The 24034-nt window shown below is 54.9% G+C and overlaps 2 protein-coding genes across 2 annotated transcripts; both read right to left on the bottom strand.

Annotated features, from left to right (window-relative positions):
* Positions 1-3402: 3402 nt before the first annotated feature.
* On the bottom strand, positions 3403-7862 carry LOC127547023 (DBF4-type zinc finger-containing protein 2 homolog). Its single transcript, XM_051973879.1, has 5 exons — positions 7830-7862; positions 7615-7748; positions 7297-7534; positions 7138-7217; positions 3403-7097 (listed from the first exon to the last, which is right to left on the bottom strand). The coding sequence occupies exons 1-5, from the start codon at positions 7860-7862 to the stop codon at positions 6620-6622; spliced, it is 963 nt and encodes a 320-aa protein (XP_051829839.1). The 3' UTR covers positions 3403-6619.
* BNIP3 (BCL2 interacting protein 3) lies at positions 7750-22784 on the bottom strand. Its single transcript, XM_051982738.1, has 6 exons — positions 22475-22784; positions 13782-13935; positions 11948-12032; positions 10114-10220; positions 9791-9940; positions 7750-8180 (listed from the first exon to the last, which is right to left on the bottom strand). Exons 1-6 carry the CDS (start codon positions 22521-22523, stop codon positions 8135-8137), a joined length of 591 nt encoding a protein of 196 aa, XP_051838698.1. The 5' UTR covers positions 22524-22784; the 3' UTR covers positions 7750-8134.
* Between the last annotated feature and the right edge of the window lie 1250 nt (positions 22785-24034).

A 24034-nucleotide genomic window follows, 5' to 3' on the forward strand; every position in this document is an offset into this window, starting at 1 on the left:
CAGCTATTTAAGAATCCAAAAGATGATGCTATTAAAATGCCGAACTCAATTCAAATGCCCACAAATTTGGAAAACTCCACAGTGGCCATTGGATCAGAAAAGCTCGATACACGCCCCAGTCCCAAAGGAGGGCGACGCTCAGCTTGCCGAGCTCATCGCACTCATTTCAAATGGCAGCGAGGCCATGTTTAGGGTTCTGCAGGATGGCCTTCAACAATAGATGAACGGAGAAGGAAGAGGCAGAGGCATTGGAACTCACTGGAGAAAGCAAGGGAGCTTCAGAAAAGCATCTCCTGCTTCACTGACTAAAGCCTTTGATTGAGGGGGTCACAGAACATGTGATCAGGTCCCCAAAGAGATGGGAGCACCGGCTCATCTCACTTGTCTCCTGAGGAACGTGTATGTGGTCAAGAAGCAACAGTCGGGGACTGAACATGCAAGCGATTGGGTAAAAATTGGAAAAACCAGAGTATGACAAGGCTGTACACCATTCCCTTATTTATTTTACTTGTCTGAAGAATCCTTCGTGTGAAATTCTAGACTAGAAGAATCAAAAGCTGGAATTAAGATTGCTGGAGGAAATATCAACAATCTCAGATATGCAGATGGCACCACACTGATGGCAGAAAGTGAACAGAAATTAAGAAGGCTCTTGGTGGGCGTAAAAGCTGGCTTGAATCTTAATATTAAAAAAAAAAGACCTAAACTTCCAGTGCTAAAATAGTAGAATGAATAAGGAACTCTCTGAAGCCTTCCCAAATTCCCCTTCAAACTAGAAACCTGCCTTAGAATTGATCCAGGAAACTGAATGGATGCCCATCCATTAGGGAATGGCTGAATAAGTGACGATGGTATAGGAATGCTACGGAATATTATTGTTCTGTAAGAAAGGACCAGCAGGATGATTTCAGACAGGCCATCGTACACATAACAAGAAGACTATACGATGATCAATTCTGACGGATGTGGCTCTTTCCAACAATGAGGTGATTCAGACCAATTCCAATGATCTTGTGATAAAGAGAGCCATCTACACCCAGAGAGGACTATGGAACTGAGGGTGGTTCACAACGTAGCATTCTCAACTCTTTTTGTTGTTTGCTTGCATTTTATTTTGCTTCTCTCTCTTTACTGGTTTGATTTGATTTTTCTTGTGCAATACAATAATTGTACAAATATGTATGCATATATTAGATTTAACACATATTCCTACCATGTTTAACATATATTGAACTACTTGCCATCTGGGGGATGGGGTGGGGGAAGGGGAGGAATCGGAACCCAAGGTTTTATGCTAATGTTGAAAAATTATCCACACATATTTTTTGGGGGAAAAAAAACGAATCGATCCAGGAGCAGGGAAGCAACTTACAAGTCCTACAGGAAAGGTACATCCTATTGGGGTAGTGTTGAAGTTCTGCTCCAATAGTGATAAAAATGAGGAAATCAGGGGGCCAGGCGAAAGACTTCGTTATGAAATCTTCAAATTTATTGGTAAGAGAGACATATATACATATGATTCCAATGCTTATAGAGCCAATACAAAATACACTCTTCGATATCCCATATCCTTTCTAACAAGCTCAGTCTACTGAGATGCAAATGATTAAGCCTAAATTTTGGCCACTTCAAAATTGTAAATAGCTGTGACGCAAATCAGAGCAAAATGATCGTACCAATGTCCTCAAGTACATTTCTCCCAAGTGCCTTAGGGATCTCTATCGTGGGCTGCTTTTCCCATCCTAAACTCAAAGGTATGTCTTTGATCTATTATATAGCTGATTTTGCATTTTGCTTCAGTCACCAGGACCTTTATCAATGTATGAAATAAGTCTGTCTCTGCTATTTCAAATCAAGAGGGAAATCGATGAGCCACGTTTCAAAACCTGAAATGGATTCTTAGCTCCTGGCCCTCTATAGGGGATGGAGGGTCCAGAACAACAGCAGTATTAACAACTGGCCAGCAGCCAGCCTCTGCCAGGGGGCCTGCAGCAAGGCTCTAACCCTGGAGCAATCCACCCGTGAGACCTGCAAACTGGCATCCTTAGGTAAGGGAGCAGATCAACAAGGTCAAGCACAAACCACCAGCCGGGCTTTGATCCCATTTCTGATCAATAATGTAGCATCGCCTAAGTGAAATGAGCAGAACCAGGAGATCATTATATACCTCAACAACGATATTATATAAGGATGTATTCTGATGGAAGTGGATTTCTTTGACAAAGAGACCTGAGTTTCAATGGATAAATGATGGACAGAAGCAGCTACATCCAAAGAAAGAACACTGGAAAACGAATGTGAACCATTTGCATTTTTGTTTTTCTTCCCGGGTTATTTCTACCTTCTGAATCCAATTCTTCCTGTGCAACAGGAGAACTGTTCGGTTCTGCAAACATATATTGTATCTAGGATATACTGCAACATATCTAACATATATAGGACTGCTTGCCATTTGGGGGAGGGGGAAAATCAGAACAGAAGCGAGTGCAAGCGATAATGTTGTAAAAAAAAAAAAAAATTACCCTGGCATGGATTCTGTCAATATAAAGTTATTATTGAATAAAACGAACAAATAAATAAAATAATAATGTAGCATCACCCTGGGGCTGACCATCAGTGAGACCCCACCGTGGGGCCTACTAGCAGAGTCCCCATGTTCATGGCAACCCAGCAGCAGAGCTCTGTCCCCGGTGCTGAAGCAAAGAAAGCAGGGGTAGCAATCATGAGCTCACATTTTGCAAAAGCAAAAATATAACTAGTTAAAAAACATAAAGCAGAAAACTATTTCTTGCTGAAAGCTACTATAGGCAATGAAGTCATAGTAAAACTAAACATAGATGCACAAATATAGAATATGTATATATATTCTATGCATAGAATATATAGTTTCTGTATATAAATCTAAATTTTTGAAGAAGTTGAATGAGTTAGAGGGAAATAAATAAAACTATCCTAGGGGAGACTTAAACTTTCCCTTCTCAGAAGTAGATAAATATAACCAAAAAATGAATGAAAAAAGTTAATGATAAATAAAATTTTAGAACAATTAGATATGGTAGCTCTCTGGAGAAAATTGAATAGGAATAGAAAGAAATATACCTTTTTCTCAGCAGCACATGGCATCTATGTAAAAAAATTACTATGCATAAAAACCTCACAATCAAATGCAGAAAGGCAAAAATAGTAAATGCTTTCTTTTTAGGTCATGATGCAATAAAAATTGCATTTAATAAAGGACCACAGAAAGATAGACTAAAAACCAATTGGAAACTAAATACTCTTATCCTAAAAAAACAAGTTGGCCAAAAGAACTAATCATAGAAACTAACCTCCCTAGTTTCTTGTTTATTTTGTGGTTAGATTTATCTAATTCTGAGAGGGGAAGACTTTTTTTTTTTGGGGGGGGGGGGGGTCATGGCCTTCAGGTAGGCCAATAATTTTTAAATGTTCTCTCCTGGATATATTTTTCCAATGAGGTATTTTGCATTTTCTTCCTTTTTTCATTCTTTTTTTTGTTTATTTGACTGATTCTTATTGTCTCAGAGTCATTAGCTTCCATTTGCCCAGTTCTAATTTTTAATGTATGATAGCTTTTATATCTCTTTCCATTTGATTAATCTTACCTTTCCAGATGTTTTCTTCCATGGATATGTTTTTTGGGTTGTTTTTTTTTTTTTTTTTTTTGCATTATATCAATTGAGTTTTTTAAGGAATTATTTTCTTACTTGTTTACTTTAAATAATAGCTTTTGATTCTCAAAATCCCTGCAAAGATACATGCAAAGCTGCTGGTGGGTCTGCTCGTCTCCAGTCCACCCTCCATTCAGCTGCCCAAGTGAAATACAAGTCTGACCATGCCACGGCCCCACTCAAACTCCAGTGGCTCCTATTGCCTCCAGAATCCAGGTAAGTCTTACTCTGGCACCCAAAGCCTTTCCCAGGCTGGCCCCCTCCCTCCAATTCATTCCTCTTACACAAGCATCTACTGATACTGGTCCCTTGTCAATCCCAGGGCGTGGCACTCCATGTCCGAGCTTAGCCACGCCCCCCATCCCTGGACTTCTCTCCCTGCTCATCTTCCCCTTCTGCTCGCCTGCCATTCCCAATAAGCTCCCACCGTCTCCGGAAGGCTCAGATGTACCTCCAGCTTATCCCGTGTACACTCGTTTGTTCGGCCGTTTGTGGGCCGCCTCCTTAGGCAGTGGGCAGAGCCCGGCTCTCCCTTTCTTTGTGTCCCAGCGCTCAGGGCGGCCTCGTAGGGTCGCCAGTCAGCACATGAGCAGCAGGTGAAGGAGTGGCTGAGGGGTGGGCGGTGGCCCAAGGCTGAGGCTTGGCAGGCAGACGCCTGACAGGATTAGGGGCCCGGGGACTGGAGGGAAGACGGCGGACAGAGTCTGCCAAGGGTCAAGATGGGGAAAGACAGGAGTGGACGCTGCAGAGGGGATGCTGTGGGAAAGAACTGGGCCTGGGAGGCACATGGTGAGAATAACAAACAAGGTAGTGGGGGTACAATGACTCGGGGAAGGGCATTGCAGAGCTCAGAGCGGAGCCCTGGTGGGTGAAGGCTAGATGCAGAATCTCTGACCCTCTCTGTGGGGGGCTGAGGTGGAGATCCTGAGGAGGGGAAGGGATCATCACTGTCTGAGCAAGGTTTCTGCTACGCGCACAGGAGGGAAAGGCTGACCTCCAGGGTCCCGGAGGCTGGCTGACAGTAGCTACTACAACTTTGACTACATGGTAGATCCGGGTTGATTGAGGCCATGGGAAGGGAGGGCCTTAAGTGATGGTGGTCGAAGGGAGCCAGGAAGACTCCAGCTCCCTCTCAGTAACCTGGGAGCGAGAGAACCGGCAGTTCTAGAAAGGAAGCCCTGGAGGCCGCATCATCCAGTCCAGTCTCAATGAGAGTCAGAAGGAGGGAAACACAGGGGAGCTTTAGAATGGGTCCCAGGGAGGGAGGAGATAAGGGGCTTTGAACAACGGCAGCCAATTCAGAATCACCAGATGGGGCCAGTTAATCATTGAGGAAAAAAGGGAGGTTCCCCCTTATCCCAGGGGATCAGTCTCAGGGTGCTCGGCAGCGGCATATCACTGCAGCCGGGCACAGCTGGCAGCCGGGCTCTGCCCTCGGGGAGCCAACCCGCAGCCTGGTACAAATGTCTCCAAGCAAACACCCTGTGCCCGGGATAAGCTTAGTGGCAAAGCCCATCTGAGAAGCCGAGGAAACGGGGCCTTGTGGGGCAGCCCAGGCACGGGCTCGGGCGGAATGGCCACAATTAGTCACGTCCTTCTCGGTGCTGATCAGATGGTGTCGAGGACTTTGGAGGTGAGAGACTCCTATAACCCACAGCCCGGAAGGTCTTGTTCAATGGCCACTCTTTCTGGAGAGTCGGCCAGACAGTCCTTGGGGGGGCGGGGGTGAGAAGGGACACGGGGGCCACATCCGGGTCTTCAGACATTACAGCCCATCCCGAAGCTCCAGAGCTGTCGGGCTTTTGTGAACACTGGCGCCGCCATGTTGGGGTTTGTACAAAGTGAGGGGGGTGGGACGCAGCCATTGAGAGGCTAAAAGGCTAACTGTCCATGGGCTTTGTGTTCGGACCAGCTCTTCCTGACCGCCTCATGCCCATCACTGGGAGGCTGCCCCCGAGCGCTCCTCAGCGTGACCAGAGGGCCACAGCCCCTTTTAGGCCGCTTATTTAAGGACCTAATCAGTCACGAGGAGGGCATTTCCACCAGCCAAGCTGGGCACCTGCCCTGCTGTGACCCTGCAGTGGGCTTTGCTCCCCAGCTTGTGTGCCCGGCACACAGTAGGTCCTCAATGCCTTTGCATCCGTTCAAAAATCAGTTTCTCAGAAACGGGGAGACGGGGATGCTCACTCGGAGCATCGCGGACATTTCGGCATCGGCCTGTCGGCCCTGGGCGAACATCACGGACCCAACGGTCTCACTTACCTTGGGGCCTCAGTTGCCCCGAATGGCTAAGATTGGTGGCGAATCGGGGTGGACCGACAGGCTGACTAGGGTCAGGCTCTAGGCCGAGGGGGCGAGGGTCAGCGGTGAGACCTGGAGACTCCCGGCCCGAGTCAGAGCCCCGAGGTCTCCTGCCCACGGCCGCCCTCCCTGCAGCTCCGGGCTGGGCGCTGGACAGCACGAGGGCCGTCCCCATCGGGGATGTGGCCATTTGGCCGAAGGCTTTCTGTTGTGTTACAGGAAAGGGGCTTTGGGGCAGGAGGGGAAAGCGAAGATCCCGCGTTTTTTACGAGCTTGGGCACTTGGCCATTAACTGTGCACCGAGCTTAATGATGGCAGGGTGGCCGAGAAAAAGGGGGGCCGGCCACAGGACGGGGCCTCCTTCTGGGGGCCTGTGCTCCCCACCTCGGAGGGGGCCGGGGGAGGGGCCTAACGGCCCGACGGACAAGGGGAGCCAGCCTGGACGTCCCGAGAAGCGGCGTGGGGCCCGTTCCTGCCTGGGAAGGGGGGCTGCTGGCAGACAAGGAGAGCCGTTTCCTTTTCAAATGAGAAGGTCGCCTTTATTTCGGCCCAGAAGAGCAGGGACAGGGAGGATGTCAGAGACGAAGAGAAACCCAGAGTGTCCAGCTCGGCACAGACGTGACCTCCTTTCACAAAAGATTTGCCCCAAGGAAAAAGGGAGGACGTGGCGCTCGGGGGGCGCACGAGACTCGGGTGAACCGGACCCCACCGCGGGCGGCGTGGAAGGGTTTGGCAAACCGAGGGGCCTTTATTCCCATTCCGGTTTTGGGGCTGAAGGGCCCAGGAGCACAGCGTGGCCTGGCGGGGAGCGCGGGGAAGGGAGCCGACCCAGCAGGGGCGGCCATCTGCTCTGTGCCGGCCACACCGGGCCCTACGCGGGAAAGCGCTCGGCCTCGGGGCCAGAAGAGACTCCGGTGCTGGAGACTGTGCCCAGTCAAGTGGCCCGCCCTGAAGCTCCTCCCTCTCCCCCCACTTGCCCAGGAAGCCCTCCCAGCAGAAGCATGGGGAGTCTTCGCCGAGCGGCTGCTACAGCCAGGGCAAATGGGCAGGGAGGAGCGTTCTGGGACCCCAGGCAGGGCAAACGGGCACGGAGGGGCATTCTGGGAACTCAGGCAGATCAAACGGGCACAAAGGGGCGTTCTGGGACCCCAGGCAGGGCAAACGGGCACGGAGGGGCGTTCTGGGACCCCAGCCAGGGCAAATGGGCACAGAGGGGCATTCTGGGAACTCAGGCAGATCAAACGGGCATGGAGGGCATTCTGGGACCCCGGGCAGGGCAAACAGGCACGGAGGGGCGTTCTGGGACCCCAGGCAGATCAAACGGGCACAGAGGGGCGTTCTGGGACCCCGGGCAGGGCAAACGGGCACAGAGGGGCGTTCTGGGACCCCGGGCAGGGCAAACGGGCACAGAGGGGCGTTCTGGGACCCCAGGCAGGGCAAACCGGCACGGAGGGGCATTCTGGGAACTCAGGCAGATCAAACGGGCACGGAGGGCATTCTGGGACCCCGGGCAGGGCAAATGGGCACGGAGAACGTTCTGGAACCTCAGGCAGGGCAAACGGGCACGGAGGGCATTCTGGGGACCCCGGGCAGGGCAAACGGGCACAGAAGGGCGTTCTGGGACCCCAGGCAGGGCAAACGGGCACAGGGGCTGGTCTGGGACCCCAGGCAGGGCAAACGGGCACGGAGGGCATTCTGGGGACCCCAGGGCAAATGGGCACGAAGGGTATTCTGGGACCCCGTGTGACTACAGCAGCCCTAAACACAATGCTTTTTAATAATGACATGATTCACTTGTTCACAGGAGCAGTGACTGTTGAGGGGAAGGAACAGGGGAGCTTGGGGATCTCGTGGGAGTCCAGGTCTCGGCATCGGGACGGGAGGGCTTCCACCCGAGGATGAGGGCGACCCCCGGAGAGGGGGCGGATCAGTCTGAGCTGCTCCCTACGCTGGGGGAATGAATACACGGACTATCCTCCCTTTCTACTGAACTAGGAACACGACATTTACACGACAAATGAACACAAGCCACGGGGGCCATCCCGGACGGACGGAGGGACGGACGGAAGGACGGACTCCCTCCGGGTCCCCTGCTGCATGCTCAGAGACAGTGGCCGGCGCCCGCCGAGCTCCGGCCCCGCCGCCTAGAAGGTGCTGGTGGAGGTGGTGAGCCGCCTTCCGATGTAGATCCTGAGGGAGAAGCAACGACAGAGTTTGGTGGGCAGCTCCCGAGTCGGGGCCCAGGCAGACCCTTCTCGGCCACTTGCTTCCTTCCACGAACTTGGGGGCCGGGGGTGGGGGTGGGGACGTCCAGGGCAGGCAGGACCGTCTCTTCCCAGCCCTCCGGGCCCAGACTCTTCCCTTTCTAACTAAGCCCCGAGAGCAACCGTCAGACAGCCACAGCTCACTGGGCCAACCCCCGCCCGCCCGCCCCCCTCCACCGCCAACTCGCCAGCTTTGCCATGATGTCTGTCCAAGCCCCTCGACGTTAGTCCCCGCCCTCAACTCCCCGGCACCCACTTTGCGCGGACTCCAATGCTTAGGAGGTGGCGCTGCCCGTTACAGGGCAGCCCGCGGTCCCCGTAACCCACGCCACGACCACTCGCGGGGCCCGCCGGACCCCAAAAGGAACAGTCTCTGCTCTGCCAAGGAGCCCAAAAGGCACCAGAACAAGAGCAGAGAACAGTGGGTCCTGCGGCCCCTCACGCCGCTGTCCTCAGGATCCTGGGGGGTCCTCGTTCCAGGGCTTCCAAGTGGGCCCATCCAGCCCCACCTTCCCAACCCCCCTCCCCCAACAGCTGGAGACTCCAAAATGGAGCTCGGCCTCCTTCCCCCAAACCCTCCTGGCCATCCCCGACTCCTCACTCACCACCCTGCACAACCCCCCGCCCCATGGAGTCTGCCGCCCAATCAATCAGTGTGCATTCATTAAGCACCTACTGTGTACCAGGCAGAGAAGAGGGGGACACACAAGACCCTCCCTGTGAAAAAGGGGAGACAACCTGCCCCCCGCCGTGACAGCCAAGACCCAGAAAGGAAAAGGCTAATCTGCTAAGATGAGGGAAGACTTCCTGCAGGTGCGCCCGAGGTGAACGTGGTCGGCGACCGGTCAGTCACAGAGACAAGCGCAGACACCCCCCCCCCCCGGTGAGCCCCGGCTCCAGCCAATCATGTGGCTGCCACCTGCGTGGGAGTCTGTCCTGCCCTCGCTGCGGGGGCCGGAGGCTTCCCCGCCACCAACTCTGTCCTAACAACGCGGCGGCGTTCTCCGTGCTCTGCTCAGCGCACTCGGCCACCGAGCACTTACTGAGCGCCTTCTGTGTGCCGGGCAGACATCAAAGGGACAAAAGCCGGTCCCCACCCTCTCATGGGGGACGCGACCATTAAATAGTACACACGGGAAATGGCCAACGTAGGGACGGCGCCGGAACGAGGGCCCGGGGAAGACTCCTCTAGAAATGGATGTAAAGGGAACCTCGGGGAACTGACACTGACCCGTGAGCCCCTGGGCAGGGGCCGGTGTGATCCCATCTCACAAAGGTGGAAACTGAGGCAGCAGAGGTCAAGGGACCGAGACCACAAGTGACCTCGGGCCTTCTCGACGCCCTCCGGGAATGGAGTCAGCCTGGAAAGACTTCCCGGCCCTCGAGGAGGGACAGGGACCCCGACGTGGGAGAGTCCTCCCCCTCCGCTCTGACACGGCCTACGGCAGGCTGCCTGCCTCAGTCTCCCCTAAAGCAGGACCACGGGCCCCCTTACCCTCCGACTCCGGCTCAGATTTCCCTCCCGATGGTACTCACCCCAACCCAATGGCGAGGAAGTGAGAGAGCAGCAGGGATGGGAGGAAGACCTTCAGGAACTCCGCTGAGAAGATGCCCCCCTTCTTCATGACACTCGTGTTCCTCATGCTGAGAGTGGCCGAGCGCTTTGGGTGCTTAAAAAGAAACTCCCTGCGCAAAGGGAAGCGAGGGCCAGGGGTCAGTGCTCCCACACTGGGAGCGGGAAGTCAGCCCCCTCCTTCGTTGCTCCTCCAACCACTGCCCTCTACAGCTCCCCATCTACGGCTCTCCTCTGCTCCCCTCCCCCAGGGACTCCCCCCTCTCCATCTTTCATCCCCACTCACTTTGGGGGGATGTTTTCAGGCCTGCTGGACCAGTCCCAGATCCAGTCGGAGTTTTTCTTCAGGATGCTCTCCACTTCTTTCCTTCTCTCCAGGTAATCTTCCTCTGACTAAAACAAGATGGAACTTACTTGAAAAGGACCCCTGGAGAGCCCGAGGAAACCACCAGGCCTCCCGGCGTGGCCACACAGGTGCCCCCTTCAGGGTCCGGGCCGGCCGCGTGTCGGGGCCGCGGTGACGCTTCCCGGACGTCCAGAGCCCGTTTGCCGCCGGTGAGGTGAGAGCAGACTTTGCAGACGGGCAGAGCCTTCCTTTCACAAGGAGGGGGGCCGGGAGCCGCCCGAGGGCTGGGCTGCTCACACCCTGAACCCGCAACTGTGATAGAAACCCCCGCTGTGTGACCTGAATTCGAATCCTGACTCAGACAGCAGCTCTGGGGGAGCGGAACATGCTGAAAACCAGCTTTGGGGTTCTCGCCACTCTGGAGGAGGCTCTGGAGCGAGTCCCACCCACAGGCCCCTCAGCTTTGGCCCTCTGGAGAGAAGCCCTCCCGCCGTCCCAACATGTGCTGGCGGGAGAAATCCCACTGAGGCTGGGCCTGGGGAAGCTGGGAGCCACGGATGTCCGGGCAGGACTCTTCCCCTCACCAGGGCTCAACTTCCCAGCAATAGACTCTGTGTGTGTGAGTGTGTCTGTATGTATGTATGAGAGAGAGTGAGTGTGTGTGTGTGTGTGTGTGTGTCTGTGAGTGTGTGTCTGTGTGAGAGAGTGTGTGTGTGTGTCTGTGTGTCTGTGAGTGTGTGTCTGTATATCTGAGAGTGTGTGTGTGTGAGTGTGTGTGTGTCTGTGTGTATGTGTGAGAGAGTGTGTGTGTGTGTGTGTGTGTGTGTATGTGTGAGAGAGTGTGTGTGTCTGTGAGTGTGTCTGTGTGTATGTGTGAGAGAGTGTGTGTGTATATGTGTGAGTGTGTGTGTGTGTCTGTGTGAGAGAGTGTGTGTATGTGTGAGTGTGTGTGTGTGTATGTGTGAGAGTGTGTGTCTGTGTGTCTGTGAGTGTGTCTGTGTGTATGTGTGTGTGTGTCTGTGAGTGTGTCTGTGTGTATGTGTGTGTGTGTCTGTGAGTGTGTCTGTGTGTATGTGTGTGTGTGTCTGTGAGCGTGTCTGTGTGTATGTGTGTGTGTGTCTGTGAGTGTGTCTGTGTGTATGTGTGAGTCTGTGAGTGAGTGTGTGTCTGTATATCTGAGAGTGTGTGTGTGTGTGTGTCTGTGTGTCTGTATATCTGAGAGTGTGTGTGTGTGTGTGTGAGTGTGTAGTGTATGTGAGCTTACTAGTCAAGGCCCAAGGTGGTCAGCGCTGGTCACCAAGTCTGTGTGTGAGACACACATTTCATGAAATTCTCCGGGACCTCAGTGACCTTCTAGCACAAGTCAGAGTCACTTTGACACCCGGGAAACAGGCCCGGGGAGATGCTGGAGCGCGCCAGCTGGGCCTTTCCCCGCGCCCCAATTCCCCAAAGCCAGCCCTCTCCCCTCCCGCCCTGCAGCCTGGGCCCCCGCGCCGTGACAACACGAAGCCTTCGGGCATCCCGGTCTGTAAATGAACACGTGGGGGGGAGCTCTGCAAACTCCACCTCGTGCTCCCTCCGCACGTGACGGCCACAGTCCCGGCCTGGCCTTGGGCTCGGTCACAGCTGCCCAAACATTAACCACCCGCCGGCCCCCGGCGCCAACAGAACCTGCGCACGAGACTTTGCTCAGCGGGCCCGGATCGCCTGGTTAAGCTGCCAATGAGGCGGAACACCGGTCGGGCCCATCCTCCCCCACTCCCCGCCCTCTCACCTGGGAGCTGTTCTTCTCTCCAATGCTGTGAGTGTCCACTTCGGAAGTTCTGTTAATATCTTGGGGCGTCTGGGAGCGAGGTGGGCTTGACAGAAACGAGGGGTGGGGGCAAAGGGCAGAGAAATGCTGTTAGCTTCCCTTCGTCAGTGGGAGGTGCAGGGAGCAGAGAGCAAAGCTACGGACGGATGATCCTCGAATAAGGAGGCAAAGCTGTAGCCGGAGTGGGAATCCCACCCCCAGGATGGCCGGGAAGGTCTCGATGCTCCAAGGATTGAGACCCTTTCTGTTAAGTCAGCCGGGGAGCCAGCTCTGCCCCTTTCCCACCATCAATGTTGCCTCTGACCTCTGGGGTCCATCTGATCCCCCTTCAAATATCTGAACCTCGCCTCCCTGCCTCCCATCCTTGTCCTTCAGATCATCCTCATGGGACAGATCTGCCCACCCTGGTCCTCCTCGCGCTCTCGGCCTGTGGGGCCGGAACTGACCAGTGACTCAGTGAGACATGGGGCAGGCAGAGGGGCCGCAGGACTGTCCCCCGCCCTATTCTTGGAAGCTCAGCCTCTCAAATGAAGCCTTTTGGGATATTCCTTCCCACAGCTGACGCCCATTACTTTTCCCAGCATGCTTCCTCCTACCCCATCGGGGAGCACTCGTCTACACCGAATTCTGTGTTGTTAGACCAATTCTAGTGATCTTAGCTCGTCCAGATCTTTGCGAATCTCTGCTTTCCGTCATCTGCGTCCTTGCTCACGGCATGGCTAAGAGCATAGATCCATGGGGCACCGCTCTGGGGTCCCAACCCCCCGGAGATCATCTGCCAGCCCGACACAGTGTCACTAAGACACCCGCTGAGCTCTGCCGCCTAAAGGCCCTCCGAAACCCCCGGGGGCCTGGAGTCCGCTCCAGCCACCTCTCTGACTTTCCCTGACCTGATCATCGGGTTCAGGACCACGGAGAGCACCTTCATTATCTCGTTCATCTTGGCTATGAATTCTGTTTGTCACTGTTCCATCGTTTCCAGCACAAGGGTCACGGCCCTTGCAGAGAAAACAGGAGCAACCCAGACTGAACAGTCCCGCTTCTCCCTGTGGCCAATCAGCACCGCCCCATGAGCCCGAGCAGGTCCCGTCCCAAAGATTCTGCTCCTTTACGTTTCACCTTCCCCAGATCATCACACTCACCTCCACCCTTTCCTCCCTCCCTCCCTCCCTCTGCCTTTTTATAAAAAACCCAATGCTGAGCTCCTGGGCATTCACACTGAACTTTTATGTTTCTGTGGAATTGTTAGTTTTCTTTCCCCTTGAATTTCATTCTTCAGAGGTGCCCCCCCCGCCCAGCCTCGGCTTTGCCTAGAGACTTTTAGTCTGTAGCACCCTAACGTGCCACCAAAACCCTTTCCCAACCTGCTCTTTCCATGCGCCTGCCCTGCCCTACGCCAAACTTCCCGCTCTTTTGACACGCTCCGGCTAGGACGTTCCTTCCCTCCGTTTCCACCCCAGCAGGCGAGCAGGCGGGGCGCCCTGTTTGTGAAAATCAGGGGCAAAATACAATGTCCCCTTGATGGTTCCTCTGCCCTGTTTGTGAAAATCAGGGGCAAAATACAATGTCCCCTTGATGGTTCCTCTGCCTTCTGAAAGAGGAAACTGTCACTTGGGCGAGTCAAGAAGCCACCAGACGCTCCGCTTCGGGAGCGAATCCGTTTCGGCAGATGCTGTACGACAGCAATCTCCGTCGTCTGCTCCTGTTCCTGGCCCATGGCGAAGGGAACGGGCAGAAGCCCATTCACGGCAGCGTCTCCTTCGCCTTCCTCCCCTTACCCCCATGGAAAGCCTACCTGTCACAGTGAGAACTCTTGGAGCTGCTCCTTCCAGATTCATGCTGTGCATCCAGAAGAATCTTTTCCATGTCGCCATTATAGGCCGAGATGGAGGCTGGCACAGCACTGTGGCCATTGCCGTTACTGCTGAAGTGCAGCTCCACCCAAGAACCTGTGGGGACAAAGCCAGGGGTAAGGTTGGGGAGGGGGCCCCACGCTGACCGGCAGCCCCCCTTCCCCTCCACCACGTGAGCCACGAGCCAGACAACGTGGGGCAGCTCGAGCTCTGACACCGACTCTGTGACCAAAGGAGATCATGACAAGTTATCAGTTTCAGTCCCATCTGCGAAATGGGGATTCTAATACTCGGCCTGCCTCCCAAAGCACTTTATAGAATACTGTTATCAACATGGAACAAGCCCTTAATTCAGCAAATTTCAAATCATCAGGACAGTTGTGGGAATGATGACAGAACAAATCTATGAGGATTCAACTGAGTCACTTGGTCCTGGGACTCGGTCCATTCAGGCCTGTCTGACCCCTCACTCCAAGCCTTAGGTCCAAATCTGGTGGCAAATGACCTCAGGCCCAAGTCTGCTTCTGAAGCTGCACAAGGCCCCCTGGGTAAATGCATTCCCCACTCTGGCCCCCATTTCTTCCTCCAAACATGGCCTTCCCGGTAGCCTCAGGAGGCCCTGAACAGAATGAGTCTTCAAAGACAGGGAGCTGGCCAGCTGTGCTTTGAGATCGTATTTGTAAAGGCTGAGCAGAGCCTGAAATGGCTTAATGAATGCCGGCTCCCTTCGCCTCTTTGGATGGAGGCCCTGAAAGGCAGACCAAATTGTGACAGCTTGTAACCGCTTAAAAAGGTGAGCGGCACAAAGCGGGAGCGGTCGCTGCTCGAAAAGGTCACGCAGCCTAGCAGTGCCCACCCTGGGTAGAGCTTTCCAAGCCCGTGCTGGTCCCGTCAGCTGCCGCCGCTGAACCCCGACACCGTGACGTCACCGGGGTCCTCCCTGAGCGCAAAGGACAACTCAAAGCAATTTGAAAAAGTGGAGTTCACACTGAGGGGGCAAATCTCTGGCCTTCCCCTAAACTGAGGCCCAAAGAACTGGGGGAAATACCCGTGAACTGGGAGATGGGAAACAATGACGAATTTTATAAAAACAAAAAACCCAAACACATTGTACCCTTGTGGGAAGAAGTCACAAAGGTCTGGGGCTCATGGCAAAGGGCACAGCTTGAAGCCAGAGGTCGCCATCCCCCGGCACGGACCGCCAAGACCAGCCTCGGCTACTCACCACTTGGGAGAGCCCTTCACCTCTCCTGACTTTGCATCTAAAAAGGCGGGACGTTGGATTAGGAGGCCAGAGAGTCCCGGGTTAGACCCAGGGCTCTGCAAAGAGCTGAGCCCCCTTTCCCCGGGGTTTCCTGCCAAGAGCAGTGGAAACAGTCCAGCCAGCACAGTAGCTGCCTTTGCCCAGTGTGCAAGGCTGCGAGGGAGGGAAGCCAGGCCCTCGGGGACACGGGGCCCTGCTCACAAGGCGCCCTTTGTCTCTAAATATGTCACTTCTGTGAGAGAAAACCGGGCCGATGGCCATTTCGTTCAAGGGGCCTGGGGGATGGATGAGCAAACTCGAGAGGTGGCCAGAGTCCAGGCTCGGCCCTTTAGAATGCGCCACACGCATCCCGAAGCCTGGATAGGTCTGAAAAATTTCCCACGTTAGTTGTGGCTGTTGAGGAAAGGCCCAGACGTGGGGAAAATATCCAAGGACGAGCCTGGCTTCCCAAGTGAGCACCTTGGGGGGCAGCGAGCAACGGGGCACTCACAGACGCTCAGGAAACCGAAGCTGGGCCTTATGGGCAAGTGGCAGATTATTAAAGAAGACAGTTTTCTAAAATCCAAAGCGAGGTCTAAAACCAGACGCAGGATTTTCCAGCAAGATCGGAAAGAGTGCTGGGCTTGGAGTATCCGAGGGTCTCTGCCTGGGGCCAGCCTTCATCACCTCCTAGGCAATAGCCTGCTCCTGGGACCACCAGTCCCACCCTAATGGAGTCCATCCACCTATAAAATGGATCTTGCCTGAAGGTAGCGCTGTCTCTGTCAACTCCTCTGTTTAGTAAACTCCAGGGACTCCCAAACTCTGCCCCGGGGCTCCTTCTCACCTCCCCAGTATTCTCAAACACTAGGAAGTTTCCCACACCCTCCCCCACACCCCTTCTGTGACTGTCCCGCCTGGGCCAACTGCACAGAACACTCTCCATTTCAGCCTCCGCACTGGCGGTCCCTGTGCCTGGACTGCTCTCACTCATCCCCACCTCCCTCCTTCAAGCCCCAGGCTGGACTCCCAATGCCGGTGCTTTCCCTCAAAACTCGTTCACCCTCCCTAGATCCCATTTTCACAGGGCTGCTTCTAGATTATCTCCACCGGATGGAGCCCTCTGAAAGCTGGGATGGTTTGGGGCCTTTTTTGGTATCCCCAACGGCAGCAATTCATTGCCCTTGTTGGGCCGTTTCCATCCTTTGATCCCATCCTTTCCAGACTCAGCACTGAAGAAATCTAGGGATTCTGGCTCCCTGTCCCATAAGGCCTTTCCCTGATCTCCGTAGGTCTCCACTCTGGGGCCAGAAAAACAAAGGCTGGAGGAGCTGCTTGGAAGGGAATATGACAAGGGAGACTCCAGGGTTGGACGCGCTGTTTCAAAAGGCAGAACCAAGAATACTGGTGGAAGCTACAGCCACTTTCAGTCAGAGACCAGGGGAAGCTTCGCCAGCCTGAGAGCTCTTTCCCAATGGAGAACAGCTTCTAGGGGAGACAGAGTAGGGAGGCCCCCCCGACTTTGGGGTACTTCTGTTCTATCAATCTGTCGGTGATTCTAAAGTTTTCTGGCTTGGGAATCGGTGATCCTGAGGTCCCCCTGAACTGGGAGTACTGTTGTTCTGGCGGATCTGTCCAGCAATGATAGTAAGTCTTCTGGCCTAGGGATATAATATTTCTTCCTTTAGATTTTAGGGAAGGATCAATTAGAGATCCCGAGGCCCTCTGACCTCAGAATGCTATTGTTCTAACAATCTGTCTGTCAACAAACATTACAGACAGAGTTGGTAGTGAACAGCCCCTGGCTCAATTCTACCTCTGGGCCATAAAATTAACATATTAGTGACCAGAACTGGATAAATTTATCTTCCTTCTCTGGGTTCTTTGGGTTTTTTGTGTTTTGGAACTTAGGCAGCTTCAACATTCCAATAATCAACTCTGCCCCTTGACTTAGTGAAGGATTCAAGCCTGCAAATTCTTTTGAGACACCAGTGTCCTGACCTTGTGGGATCCCTTCGGAACCTTAACATCAAGTGAAATGGGCGGCTCGGGCTGGAGGGCTAGGGGAGAGCAAATGGGAACTGAATTACCTTCCCCAAGGGCTACCCTCGGAACCATTATAGCAAGACTATTGTGCCACATGAAATAATGAAAAGTGAGAAGAGATTTGGAGAAATCTCTGAAGACTTATGAACAGATTCAGAGCCGGAGAAGAGTGAGCAGAAAGAGAGCAACATTTATGCAAAATAACATTGTTTTTTTTGTTTTTTTTTTTTTTTAAATCAACTTAGAAAGACTCCAGTGATCAACTCCAGCCCAGGGATTTGAACAGGATCTCCTCAAGGTAAAGAATGAAACATCCTTAGATCCGATCTACAGGGGAGCTTTTGTTTGATTACACATAAACGTGACAAGGGAAATTTTTTTTTCCAATAAAAGTTGGTGAAAGAAAAGGTTACCTAGACTTCAGAGTGCACCAAAAGAAAAAGTGGGCTATTTAAATCTTTTTTTTAATTGCACAGAAGAAAAGAGAAGGAAAGTGAAAAGGAAACAGATAAAGAGGCTCCTTTTGAAGTTACAAGGGGAATTTAGCCAGGCTTAAAGGAAAAGGCCCAGGAAAGATTTGCGGGTTCATCTGCATTTCTTTGTTCTCCTTTACATATGGAAATGCTCACTTTATTTGGGGATACTTGAAGTAGGAATTTTTTTTTTTTTTTTAAAGACAGCATTAAACTGGGTGAAGTCCAAGTCAGTCAGGGATAAGCCATAAACTCCACAGGCAGGGCAGGGTGGGGATGTGGGGCCTCTCAGGGTTCCCAGATTTTGTAGCTCAGAGAAAGTCCGGGCCACCAGGCCCAGCAGAGGTCTCAGGGCAGGCTGGGCTATCACAAGGTAAGGATACCTGGGTCCCTTGACAAGGCTTCTTCTCTCAAGTCTACCTGGGGCTAAGGTGACTTTCCCTCTCTGCTCTCAATTTTCCCTTCTAAGGAGCCTAAGTCTATGACTCCCTTTCCCACCGACTTTAAAGCGCTGAAACAAGCATTTGTGTGTGCTTTGTGTTTTTCTCCCCTCTGTATTCTGTCCCCAAGGTCGAGCACAGAATATAAGCTTCAGAAGGGAAGTCCATGGGCAATTTGTCCCCATGCTGCCTTAAAGATGCTCCCCTAGACTTCCCCCTTGGAATGTCATGGTCCAGCCTTTGCCCAGAGGCCTCCTGGGAGAAGGGGCCCAGCTTCTCCCGAGATAGTCTTCTGCAGTTTTAATGGGGGGAAATTTGGTCTGACTAAGCCTCAACCTGCCTCTTTGCCCCTTTAACACACGGCTCCAAGCTCTGCTCTCTGAGGTCGGGCAGAAGAGACGTCATTAGCTCCTTCTCCAAGAGAGCCGGCCCTTCCAATACCAGAAGCCAGCGCTTGTAGAGCCCACCTACCTTAATACTTTGTATGAACAATATGCGGTAAATCTTAAGGCACAACAAGCCACTATTAAAATCATTCTTAACTCTGATTTCCTAAAAGGAAGATTTCATGGCTGCCGCTCTCGGTGCCGGCAGCAGGGTGGGCCGATACACAGAATGCTGGATCTGGAAGAGGAGGATCCGAGGTCACTCCCTGCCATAGTGAACCTGGGAGAAGATGGGAGGCTTTGCTCTTCTGGGCCTCGATTTACCTAACTTGAAAATGACAGCCCATCAACAACTACTCATGAAGCACCTACTGTGTGCTACATACTGTGCCAGATGCTACAGAGGCTAAGATAAAGGCACCCAGGCCTAACCTCCAGGAAGGTAAAGCTGGCCGGGGCAGACAAAGGAACTGTGGAGGAGGCAGATAGATACCAGCAGCCGGAGGCCTTCGCCAGTCTTGGCTAAGGTGCCGATGCTGGAGGGCCCAGCTGGTCCCGAAGCTCTCCCAGAGCTGTCCCTGAGACACCTCACTTAGGCTGAGAAGTTGGGAGCCATTCGAGGAAAAGGAACCCACCCCAGCACCCCCAAAGCTCCATCAGCATGGTTTCTCAGCGAAAGGAAAGGTGCCTGCTAAACCATGACATCAGCTCCGGAGGCTCCCTGAGCCCCCTAGGAGAGGCCAGGGGAAGAAAGTGGCCAGGAGACGCGGTTGTGCTGGCCCACGCTTTCCACCTCTGGGCCAGCATTAGGACGGCTGGCGTGCGGTGAGGAGGAACACTGCCACGATACACACTTGGCCCGAGCAGTCCCCCTGCCTTCGTCCAGTGACCCAGGTTCCCGCGGGGCAGCTGCCGATCCCACATGACGGCTCCAGCAGCGATCCAGGCCGGAGGAAGCTGTGAGTGTCGGGCTGCACGTACGCAGGCTGGGCCTGAAGGCAAGTTTCCACGCGTTTACGTGTGTCACCAGCTTGTTCTGGATGGATTAATGGGGGTGGAGGGAACCAGCCCCCTCTGAAGTCCTCGCGAGCCCATCCTCCCACCCCCCGTGATTCAGCAGTTTGGTGCCGATGTCTAGGAGCAGCAGGAAGTTAACGGAGCATTGGAGGCCCCCACTGTGTCCTCCCAAAGAGTTTAAATTTAGATTTTAATGCAGAGGCAAAGTGCCCAATGCAAGGCAGCTCCTGGGAAGAGCTGATTGAGCTGAACAAGATTTTAAAAGCCCATTACCTGGGACGAACTGAAATTACGAGAAAATTGCCGAAAAGCCACATAAACGAAGAGCAAGCGAAAAGCCAAACGGAATTGGACGGAAGCCCGAGAGCGGCCTGGCACGGAGATCCCGGGCCCAGCTCTGCCCCTTCCTCGCTGGGGGATCTGGGCAAGTGAGCCACGGTCAGAATTAGATGGCTCCAAAGGCCCCTTCCAGCTCCGAGCCCAGGAGCCTGTGACTGGGTGAGCCAGGAAATCAGCTCAGGCCTGCCCAGGCTTTCCCAGGACGGGGCTGCCATTCTACTTGGAAGCAGCTAATGAGGGGCTCTGGAAGGGGGCCGGACACCTCCCTGGCCTTAAGACCCGCCCTGGACACAGACCCTCCATCACAGCTCTGTGCCTCCCACCCCAACGAAATCACATCCTCGTCTCTCCCCCTAAGTGTTGTCTTATGGAGGGCAGATTTTTAAGGAGTGCTAATAACTTAGATGGGCCTTCCAGGAGCACCGCTCTAACCACCGAGCCATCTCATTGCTTGTAGCATCTATCCTCCGGACTTAACACAGTCCTTGCGCAATAGGGGAAATGCTAATTGAACTGAATTGGGCCCCCACTGCCTTTTTGTTAGAAATAGTTAATCCTACTCCAATGGGGCTTTCAAGTAATCTAGACGTGGCAGACAGGCCACCTTTATTGTCCAAAGGAAATGGGAGGTGGCCACAGCAGGCTAGTTCTCACTTCTGAGTGGGGGCAGGGCGGCGGTTCATTATCCAAGTTGTGAAGGAGGCTGGGCTGGGAATACACTTCCACAGAGGAAACCTGGGCAGTCTGGAGCCTGGGGGCTGTCTTCCTAGATTCAAACCCATAAAGATCAGAAAGCCGGCTTTCCCAGGAGGAGCCCAGCCTGTGAATATTCTTCCTCGGCGGCCCAATTCTCTTTCCGAGGCCACACCTATCCCACCCCCAAAGCCCAAGAGAGACCCGGATTTAATCATTCTTCCTACAGCCTTTTTCAAAAACCGCTTTCCAACCTCAAGGGAACAAAATGGGGAAGGGAGGCTGGAGCCTGGGTGATGTGTTCCAAGGGCAAGCTCAAAGGAGCAGCTGAGCTCTGGCCTTTCTTGGTTAATGATTGCTAAAGCCCAGGAAGGCTGAATTCATGGGAAGAGGGAGAGAGGGAAAAGAAGAAAGGGGGAGAAAGGGGACAGACAGAAATATGGAGGGAGGGAGGGAGGGAAAGAAGGAAAGGAGGGAAGGAAGGAAAGGGAGGGCAGGAAGGAAAAAGGGAGAGCAGGAAGGAAAGAGGGAAGGAAGGAAGGAAAGAAGGAGGGAAGGAAGGAAAAAGGGAGGGAAGGAAAAATGAAAATGAGACATTTTAAAAACAAGTCATTTCAAACTTCAAGAATATTGGTTCCCCAATGACTACAATCTCTAGACAGCGGCCAGAGAAATCAGACTTCTTTTCCTAGTGTCCAGTTCAAGACCAGTTTGTTTTTCTCCTCAATAGAGGATGTTCGGGGCCATGAACCTCTCCGGACAAAGGATGGAAACAGGAACCTCCTCCCCCCCCCCCATCTGAGCCGCCCAGACATGGAGTCCCCCAGAAGTGCAGCCAGAACGCTGGGAGAAGTGGCCATCCTCCCCTTACCCACACCTGGAAGCGCCCCTGACACCGAGGCTAACTTAGCAGCTTATTTCAGGCTCCAGGGTGACCCCCCCCCTCCCCAGCTGGAGGATTCTTGTCCCAACCCCCTCCTCTCCATCTGACCCCCCCTCCTCGTTTAAAAGTCTTATTTTGGGAAGGTCCTCACCTGGACTCCGCCCGAGCTACTCATCACTGAGCCCAAGATGTTCCCTCGGAGGAAACTCAATTGCCAGCAGGAGCCTGAGGGCGAGCCCTCCCCCGCCAGCCCCCCCCCCCACCTCCCAGTTTTCTGCTCTAGGGCAAGGGATACTAAGTTACCTCCCCAACACTCAGGTTCAGATTCTGCTTTTCACTCACAGAGGGAACCATCGAGGAAGGTAACAAAGTTACCGCAGACGTGCAGGGAAGGCTTCCCTCCCAGGATCTCGCCTCCCTCCCCGTGGCCTCGGCCTCCCTCCCCGGGGCGTCGGCCTTCCAGTCTAACCCCCAGCAGGCTCTTGTCACCCAGCAGCAGGAGGCTCCAGTGGCCCTGGACCAGGGGTCCGCTTCTCCGGTTTAGGGGCCGGATTTGATTGATGTACCGGAGTGAGACTGCCCTCCCCCTCCCCCCGCGGATTCACTCCAGGCTAAAAAGGCCCCGCTTCGGCTTCCCTCCCCACAATCAGCTCGTGTGGGTGGGGCTCCCTCGGGCCCCAGGGAAGGATCCTCAGTCTGAAGTGGGGAGATAAGGGAACCTCACGGGTCCCGTCCGAGACCAGGAGAAGGGGCTTGCCTTAGCGGGCAGACCTGGCGCTTGGGGGAGCAGGGGGAGGAAGCCGACTTGGGGTCTCAGCCCCGAGCCCCACATTCTTTGCACAACACTGGGCTCGAGCGCGGCCTTTCCCAGGTTGAGATCGCAACTTCTCAGCCTGGGAGGGGAGGAGGGCGAGCGGACATCCACCCACCGACTCCTGGAGCCCGCGCCCCTGGATCCTCCCGGGCGGCCCGGGCCGGGTCCAAACTCCATGCCCCTCCCCCTTGCCCACAGACCTTCCGGCCCCCTGTGTTCCAGGCACCGGCGCTCGCTGCCCCTCCCCGGGAGGGCCTGGAGATGGGGGGAGGGGGAGCTCAGGGCCCAGCCTGGCACTCACCCTGCAGGTTCTCCTCGGGCGGTGGCGGGGGCTGCCCGCTCTGCGCCATGGCCCCGGACTAGGGTTCGGCGGGGAGCCGGCGGAGAACTCGGCCTGGCCGGGCGGGCCCGGAGGCGACTGCGGGGGCTCACGGGGGTCGCCGCGGCCGCTTCTGCTGCTGCTGCAGCGGCCGCTCCTGGGCCGCGGTGACGTCGGAGGAGGCGGGCTGCAGCCGGCGTAGGCACCGCCACTGACCGTGACCCTGACACCGACTAGCCGAGCCCGCCGCGCTCCGTCTCTTTCCCAGAGGGCCGCGAACGCCGCCCGCCCTGGTTCCTCTGGGCCGGGGGGCGGCGGGGCCCCGGATTGGCCGAGCGGGGCGGGGCGGACGCATGGGGGGGCGGGGTCGGTCACGCGTTCTCCTCCCCCCACCCCCCGCAGCAACTGCGACGTGACAACAACAACAAGCACCCCGCCCCCACTCCCGCCGCGCGGGGCCGGGTTATTTTAAGCGGCCACCCCTCCCCCCAGGTCTCTGGAGAGCCCTTGGGGCCCGGTCGGGGGAGAGGGGAGCTCGTGGCCGTAACCCGCCGGGGGCAGGGCGCAGGGGCTGGCTCTAGCCTTCTCTCGCGGGGGCCGCCTGGGAGTTCGAGGGAGGGCGCTCTGCCCACCCTTAGGGGAGGCCTTGGACACTGGGGCTGCGGGGGAGAGGGAAGAGGCGGGGCGAATCCTCTGTAAACATTGGGGGAGGGGGCGCCGATGGACAAGGCCTGGCTCCCTGCCTACCCCCACCCCCAGCCCGAGAGATCTGCCCCAGGAAGAGCCCCACCTCTGCAATCTCGGGGGATTGGGGGGGGTAAAGGGGAAGGGCAGGAGAGAGGAAACGGCCCTTTCTCCTGGTTTGGGTCCTGGCACCCAGGATGAGGGGCCCACCGAGGATGGGCTCCTCCCTCGGGCTCAGCCCGGTCTGGGCCTTTTTGAGGAGCCGGATCAAACCCCTGCCCTTCTCTCCAATACAAAAAGCTGGCATCTATTGGGCACCTACAGAATGCCAGGCCTGATCCCGGGCTCCGGTTCCTAATTCAGAGTCGCATCCCGGGCCTGCCTTCCTGAGACCCGGTCTGTCTTGCCAGGCTGCTCGTACCCCAGAGTAAAGGGCTTTCCTGAATCTGCCGGGGTCAGGGAGGAGAAGGGTGCCAGGGAGGGGGGTTCAGGCTCCGGGCCCTTACATGCTGCCCCAGGATGCCAACGGAGGGGGGTTCAGGCCCAGGGCCCTTACATGCTGCCCAAGGATGCCACAATGACAAGCTGGTAATGTCGCTCAGCCTGCACTTCGGCAAATAGTGCCCGGGGTGACAGAGCCACTAAGTGGCTGAAGCCCAATTTGAATTTAGGTCTTCCTGACTCCCAGGCTCGGGGAGCTAGCTACCCACTGAGCCACCCAGCTGTCTCCTGGGAGCAGCCCAATTCAGGTGATGATGTGAGTGAAAAATGCTTCACATTCAGTTGTGCATTTGGACCTCCCACATACAACCTCCCCCAAAAGATAGAAGGTGTGTATGAGAAGACTAAGGCTGGAAA

This window comes from Antechinus flavipes, chromosome 2 (assembly GCF_016432865.1).
Source record: "Antechinus flavipes isolate AdamAnt ecotype Samford, QLD, Australia chromosome 2, AdamAnt_v2, whole genome shotgun sequence".
Taxonomy (NCBI): Eukaryota; Metazoa; Chordata; class Mammalia; order Dasyuromorphia; family Dasyuridae; genus Antechinus; species Antechinus flavipes.

What these genes read in the sequence shown, in the direction of transcription:
- LOC127547023 (XM_051973879.1), bottom strand. Translation starts at nt 7,862, where the DNA reads ATGCCGAGACCTGGACTCCCACGAGATCCCCAA. An exon ending in GACTCCCACGAGATCCCCAA is followed by an intron (nt 7,749 to 7,829) that starts GCTCCCCTGTTC and finishes CATTGTGTTTAG; the next exon opens with GGCTGCTGTAGTCACACGGG. An exon ending in GCCCGTTTGATCTGCCTGGG is followed by an intron (nt 7,218 to 7,296) that starts GTCCCAGAACGC and finishes GATCTGCCTGAG; the next exon opens with TTCCCAGAATGCCCCTCTGT.
- BNIP3 (XM_051982738.1), bottom strand. Translation starts at nt 22,523, where the DNA reads ATGGCGCAGAGCGGGCAGCCCCCGCCACCGCCCGAGGAGAACCTGCAG. An exon ending in GCCCGAGGAGAACCTGCAGG is followed by an intron (nt 13,936 to 22,474) that starts GTGAGTGCCAGG and finishes TTGTCCCCACAG; the next exon opens with GTTCTTGGGTGGAGCTGCAC. An exon ending in AAGAGTTCTCACTGTGACAG is followed by an intron (nt 12,033 to 13,781) that starts GTAGGCTTTCCA and finishes GTTTCTGTCAAG; the next exon opens with CCCACCTCGCTCCCAGACGC.